Source organism: Pholis gunnellus, assembly GCF_910591455.1.
Source record: "Pholis gunnellus genome assembly, chromosome: 3".
Classification (NCBI taxonomy): Eukaryota; Metazoa; Chordata; class Actinopteri; order Perciformes; family Pholidae; genus Pholis; species Pholis gunnellus.
In genome coordinates, this window is record NC_136529.1 from 15,004,567 (window position 1) to 15,011,672 (window position 7,106).

The 7,106-nt window shown below is 41.5% G+C and overlaps 1 protein-coding gene across 2 annotated transcripts; it reads left to right on the forward strand.

The window, feature by feature from the left end:
- The first annotated feature begins 304 nt into the window (after positions 1-304).
- Positions 305-6,554, forward strand: LOC306716027 (tripartite motif-containing protein 16-like). Of its 2 annotated transcripts, none has more exons than XM_079186561.1 (7): positions 305-1,132; positions 2,086-2,181; positions 2,284-2,520; positions 2,597-2,765; positions 2,869-2,958; positions 3,898-3,966; positions 4,552-6,554. In XM_079186561.1, the coding sequence occupies exons 1-7, from the start codon at positions 653-655 to the stop codon at positions 5,103-5,105; spliced, it is 1,695 nt and encodes a 564-aa protein (XP_079042687.1). In that variant the 5' UTR covers positions 305-652; the 3' UTR covers positions 5,106-6,554. The 2 variants fall into 2 exon arrangements, with proteins under 2 accessions (XP_079042687.1, XP_079042686.1); XM_079186560.1 differs by having other exon boundaries at positions 307-1,132; positions 2,866-2,958.
- Positions 6,555-7,106: the final 552 nt, after the last annotated feature.

Sequence of the window (7,106 nt, forward strand, 5' to 3'; positions counted from 1 at the left end):
GCAGGAAACGTGGGGGATTGTTTAAGTCTGTTAAAACGAGTCTCTCGTGTTAAACATGAACTTCAATAACTGATGTAGATTCTGAACAGCCAGAAATTGTCAATTCAAATTTTGGCTTCATGCCTTTTCAGGGCAACATGTCAGACCTTTCAGCAATTATGGAACCGTCACGTTTGAGTGAAACTTGTGTGGACTTGAAAAAGAGAAACTGGTGAACAACTTTGAACTATTACTTTAACGCGTGCATAGGCAAAGTTAAATCAGCAAGTCAAAGAACATGTAAACAAGATCTCACCGAGTATTCAATGCCAGCTTATGGTACTTTACGGTCTTTGATGCTGTGAAGACATTCTGGTTAAAGAAGTATTATGGTTGGATACAGAGATAATATGAAAAAAGTAATTAAGTCAATGAACACTTATCAACTTTTCTACCCATAACTAAATGTATCATAACAGTATGAACAGCAGGTGATCCTCTACCACCTCGCTGTCTGCAGGGCTCAGGGCACTACCACACCGCCATTGTTGGCCTTTCTCTGTCACTCTCAAATATTTGAGTCACACCCTTCTCTCACTTCAGGAAACCAAAACAAAAGCAGGAATCGAAACCAAACTTTCGACAGCCGCCCCCCCCTTTTCTCCACTCATCCATGGCGGAGCCTTGTATCACCCTGGAGACCAGCCGCCTTTGCTGTCCGCTCTGCGGCGAGCTTCTCAGGAATCCCGCAACTATTTCTTGCGGGCACAGCTTCTGCACGCGGTGCATCCACGACCGCTTCGATCGTGACGAGAGGAAGAACCGCGCCTGCAGCTGCCCTGAATGCGGTCACGAGTTTCCCTCCAGACCCGAGCCGATCAAGAACACCGCTCTGGCCGACTTGGTGAGGGACATGCATAGGCTTGATGGCAAGAGGAAATACTCGGGGCCGTTCATGCAGACCCCGAAGAGAGCACCCCGGAGCTGTGTAGAGACCAGCACTTCATCAGGAAGTAATCTGTGCGTGATTCACAGCAGGCCTCTGGATATTTACTGCTGCACGGACGAGCAGATCATATGTGCGCTGTGCCCTTCAGCAGAGCACGCGGGACACACAATTGGGTGTGTGAGAGAGGAGAGGAGGAGGAAACAGGTACGTGTAACAAACAAACAGAAATATTTCACACAGATGTATATTTGGATGAAGTGATGACAGTTTACATCCATAAGGACCTGAAAGGTCAACCTCACGGTGACGTCATAATGTTATTTTCTGTCCATTATGTAATGTCACACTGACTCAGGAACAGAAGGCGAGATTGTGATCATACATCACATTTGGTCTGATACTGAGCTGGTGACACTAATCTCGGGTGTCCTTGAAACAGAGATGGAGACTTGGGACTTGGAGTCAAGTCGCACTGAAGTCACACATATTGTGACTTGAGACTTGACTTTCAGAAAATGACTTGTGAGCATCTCTGGGTTTGAGAGGCTTGAGGGACGTGTTAAGTTACAGTAGATTATGAACTGTCATTAGTTGGAGACCCAGTGTAATTATACAATACGTTTGTACTCTTAACTGTAGGTTACGTAAGCAATATTTTTGTGTAACCCTGTAACGTTAGTCTATGTCCATATTTAGGGGCAAAATACAGTTATTTGCTTTTAAAGGAAGGTTTTCATTTCACATTGCATTGTAATAGCCTGTTTAAAGTGATCATAAAACAACAATTCTGATACTGTATGCTACAATATCAGAATTGATTCGTTGTTTTATCATCCCGATAAAGGAGTGATGATACAGTACATGCTCTGAATTACTTAGATATGCCGTGTTTACAGCAGAACGGATGAGAGAATGCTCATTACAGACCTGACTTGACTTGAAACTGTGGTGATTGTACAGATCTTGAGCTGCCGGGTTGAAGATGTTTGTGAAGCAGCCACGCTGTATAATTTGTTGCGTAGAAATTGTTTCATAGAAAAAAGGCCTCCAAACTACATTATGCACTTCCAATGGGCACAAAGATAAGGATGCCATATTGACAACACCAGGCTCATCAAACTAAACAAATGTGTGTTTCTATCCAACACACGCCGAAGACGGAGCTGAGAGACATACAAGCAAAATCCAAGCAGATTCTCCAGGAACAAGAAAAGAAATGTAAGAACATGGTGAAGACTCTCAAACAGATTCAGGTGAGGAGAACATGTGGCTGCTTCATACTGAGTGTACTCTGTATCCCAGAGAACAAATAGATTAGATACAGGACCCAGATCTCACACTTGTGTGTAAAACAGGAGGAGGAGGGAAGAGAGACACAGGACTACTGTGAAAGCGTCTTGGCCGGCATCATTGACTCCCTCCAGAGACATTACATGTCCGTGAGGGAGCTGATCAGAGGACATGAGAAGGAGGCAGCAGCTCAGGTCCAGAGCTCCCTGCAGACCCTGCAGGTGAAGATGGAGGAAATAAAGAAGAGAGATGCTGAGCTGGATCGTCTGGCACAGACTGACAGCGATGTTCATTTCTTGCAGGTAACTTTGATCACAATCGCTAGAAACGTCACCTGAACCTGTATACCAGATGGTGCTCAATCCTCTCTCTTCACAGAACTGGCCCTCAATGCAGCGCCTCTGTAAAAAAGACCATCTCCATCATCTCCACGAGGACTCGGGGGATCCTCTTCTCCCCTTTGAGTCTACAAAGAGAGCCGTCAATCAGCTCGGGAAGGAACTGGAGGAAGTTTGCGACAGAGAATTTGCTTCACTTTCTCAAACTGGTGTGTGTCTTTGTTGATGTGGAAATCATTTAACATCAATCTCATTTAATATATATACAGTAGCTATATATTTCATGGCTTTTATTCACTATTTATTCAGTAGGTGACGGTGGAGAGCAGCAGGAATCAGAAGAAGAGTCAGAGGAGGACGACATGCAGCAAAGATGTGAAGCCAGTAACACACAGTCCCATGGTCTGGATTTAAAACTGCTAGTCTAACGTTGTTATTATTATTATTAGTAGTAATAGTATTGATAGCATTATCAGTATTATCATTATTAATACTATTATAATAATAACTTTAACTGCAGAGGAAGGTTGTAAACCTCGTCTGTAGATTAAAACATATTCACCATGTGAAGCACTGCCCTTTGTAAAGTCATTACAATTCTTAAATATAACAATCTTTCTTTAGTGGAGGCAGCTCCTGTTGATTGGCTCAGTAGCTTGAGGTGTGAAGCCCAAAACACACTTTCAGGACTTGTCTAAACAGCATTTTTATTTCAGAAATCCCCACACTATAAATGATTACACTTAATCCAAAGGTTATAGATGGAAATTATAATCCTGTCAACCCCAGGTGCAGCATGCAGTACGTATTTATAACCTCTGGAATATGTGTGATGATTTGGGGTATTAGGTTTTGCATTATAATTTGTGCTGTTTGTGATTTACATTATGTGTATGTGTTAAACGGTGCATCAGTATGGTAATCACTAAAAATCTTAATTCAAGCAGGAAGAATTGGTTTTTGAAGGGCCACTTAATACAAATGTTTTTTAAAAAGTCAACAAATTATTTTCTGTAACCATCCAAATAGTTTTTGGGGTGGAGAAATATTAAAGACATTCAGTATATCTCCTATATCTATCTAAACCCGGGAAAGAAAAAAACATTACCAAAAGCTGAATTTCCTTTTTGTTGTTGTTTTTTTGTAATTTGGGTGAACTGACCCTATTTAAGGTAAAAGCTTTTATTGTGACAGATGTTTTAGACAGGTGTTATTAATACAATTAAAAAAGACTTGAATGGAGCCTTCGTTAGTGTTATAAGTAACACCTGTGCTTTTCCTACTATGACAAGTCGAGAGTCTGTCAGTGACACTAAATGATGCTCTCAAATGGTCTCGTAGGTCTCTCTGGAGTTAACAACCTGACTGAACACAACGTGGAGCCTAAAACCAGAGCAGAGTTCCTGCAGTGTGAGTCTTCTCACTTCACTACATTTATGACAGCTGTAGACACTTTTCAGTTTCAGTTTTTACCAAAGATAATAAGCCTATACAATACAACATACTGTGAAACTGCTTGTCATCCTACAAAAAGATGATTTTACGATATTAATCTGAATAAACGAGGTAAATAATCCACAAAATAACAAAGAAGAACAAAAGATATACATTTTTGCAGCAGAACTTCTTCCTTCATCTCTCATTAATCATCTCACCTCTCAGATTTTTCGTGTTGACCCTTAAGTTGAGAACCACAAACTGTTTATAAAGAAGTTCAAACTAGCTCCACTTTGACCAGCTGCAACAGTAACTCATTCCTTTTACACTGATACATTAGTATTACAAATCTAATAATGTCATATATGATAATATATCAGTCACTGGGAAACATGTACTTCTCACACGTCTGTACTTTAACTTAAGTAGTCAGAATCTTTACTTACTAACCTAAAGGATCTGAATTCTTCCTCCACTACTGTATGTAGACCTCGTGAACCACAACTGTGTTCCCAAAGTGCTCATTTTATTTGTACATGTTTGTCATCATCACCTCAGATGCCTGTTGCCTCAGCCTGGACCCCACCACGGCTCATGAGGACCTGGTTATTTCTGCAGGAGACAAAGTAGTGAGGCTGAGCCCTTCCGAGTTTAAGAGCCAAGCTGTTCGTTACCCGCAGAGGTTCAGCCAACGACGGCAGGTGCTGTGCCGGGAGGGACTGCAGGCCGAGCGCTGTTACTATGAGATCGAGGTGGAAGGAGACAAGGCTGAGATCGCCCTCGCCTACAAAGGAATAGACAGAAAATCTTTCACCCAACGATCAGCTTTTGGGGCCAATGCCAATTCCTGGAGCCTTGATCGCTCCGCAAACTACTCTGTGAGCCACAGAGCTGACAGCATCCAGCTCTCAACACGCCCCAGTCAACGCAGGCTCGGCGTTTATCTGAACTTTAAAGAGGGAGCTCTGTCATTCTACGAGGTGTCAGACAGAATGATATTTCTTTACAAGATGGAAGCTGAATTCACAGAGCCTCTGTATCCGGGCTTCTGGCTCGGAGAGAAATGTTGCATCAGTATCTGTGATTTGACACCGGACAGACTACGAACCTAAGAGGTTCGTAGAAAGGTTGGGTTTTGATGCTTTGTAGTCTTCATATGGGATTTCCCAACATCAAGTAGTCCCAAAATAGTCTGCATTACCCAGCAGATGCCTTTGAGGCCCTCTGGAGCCACATCTTGACAGATGGTTAGGTTGATGAAATGGGACAAAATGACATATTTGTGGACATTGGAAGTAACAGAAATACAATGGAAAGTGAAGAACGTAACCGCCCTCATCAAAAAATCTCATTGTGCTTTTTTATAAGTAAATAACTAAAATGAATTTAAAGTAAATCTCAGTTTTATAAGCGCCCCCTTGGATTACCTCAAGGACCTCTGCAGGTGCCCGGACCCGATTTGGGACCACCATCTTAAAGTTTTAATGTATTACTTGAACAATCAGCTTGTTGTCGATAATCAAACTGATCAGATGAATTAACAAACACAGCATTCTCTACACGTTGTACATCATACTGTTTTTAACTTGATATTATTTTCATGTCTGCATGCTGTTGTTTTTTTTAAACTATAAGGAATGTAGGTGGTATATGTGTATTTGTATATATATGTATATACGCATACACATATACGATTAAAATATAAATGTAACCAAAGGAATGTAACCCATGGGTTCCTCCCTTGGACAATTTGCTGGCCTTCCTGTGCATGCAGGTGGCCGGTTCTATTTGTAGACAGACAGACACACACACACACACACGCCTGCTGCTGCTGCAGTTGCACATATACATACACTTGTTAAACCTCATCCCGCACATACTTAGAGTGACATTAATACCATATTTACCTAACATAACATATTGATATCGGGATGACATTTAGGATGCCAGGTCTAGTCCTCTTGTAGAGTAAAACGCCATAAAAGAATGTATTTGACCTTTGGCCCTCCTCCCACATAGACATCCACAGACACACACATCCAAACCCACACACATGTATTAATCTTTTCCTCATTTATCTTGCTTAAATATATCTGATTATTGCATTAATTAGGATTGTGATTCTACTCGCTTGGTAGAGTAGATGGCCTTGCAAAAGAGTACATATATTTGAAAGATGACTCTGTTATTTAACCTGATGCTTTGCCTATGTGTCCGAGGATGTTAATGTTTCATCCAAATGGCCAAACTCATCTACACAGCTGCAATACCCTCGTGAATTATTGTTAACTTTTGGTTTGTTTTCCACCTGTGAGCAATGTTCCCTTATGTCCTGAGTTCATGCAGAGTTTATGGAGTTCACGAGGCTAGACCCGTGAGTTTGTCCCTCTGCTGCAATAAATAGAGATGCTTCTACAGCATCGGAGCGTTTTTATATTAATATATGTATATATAGTATAAAGTGTTGTTAAACAAGAGCTAGCCATTGTTGTGGTCTATTTTCAATGTCGATGATCAGCTTCTTTGACTTTATGACTTATATTAAAACTCAATACCTAACGGCTGGCTTAATAACTGTTTGCTATCTGACTGGTGGTGAGATACCACAGAATCCCACTAAGAGGAACTCAGTAACGAACACCCACAGCACACAAGAGAGATTGGATTTACTTCAGTTCACGCACGTTTGTCATGGAGACGGTTTAACAACTTAAATCCTTACAATGATAATTTCGGTTCGTGCGTTGTTTAATCAGCTGAATCAGTTCCAGGCTTCGTACTATTCAACCGCTTATATCACCGTGAAGCTGTTAACCTCCTGGCCTGAACTAGACATCTGGCCTCGCACTCAGACATCCTGTTTCTTATGCGACGCTGCGTAGGCGATGCTGCTACAGGCCTCGACGTCAACTTACATGATTTTAAAGAGCGTGAAGAACATACAAAATTTGACCATACATAACTTCATGACTGCGATACTGTGAAGATACATGGCTTAATTCCACACAATGAATAGGATTGTACACGCAACACTTTTCTCCCACACCATGCTAGCAGCAGTGTGAGTCTGTTACTAATGTCAGCACGCTCACTCACTCATAACAATGCAAACA

What these genes read in the sequence shown, in the direction of transcription:
- LOC306716027 (XM_079186560.1), top strand. Translation starts at nt 653, where the DNA reads ATGGCGGAGCCTTGTATCACCCTGGAGACCAGCCGCCTTTGCTGTCCG. An exon ending in AGACTCTCAAACAGATTCAG is followed by an intron (nt 2,182 to 2,283) that starts GTGAGGAGAACA and finishes TGTGTAAAACAG; the next exon opens with GAGGAGGAGGGAAGAGAGAC. An exon ending in TGCTTCACTTTCTCAAACTG is followed by an intron (nt 2,766 to 2,865) that starts GTGTGTGTCTTT and finishes CTATTTATTCAG; the next exon opens with TAGGTGACGGTGGAGAGCAG.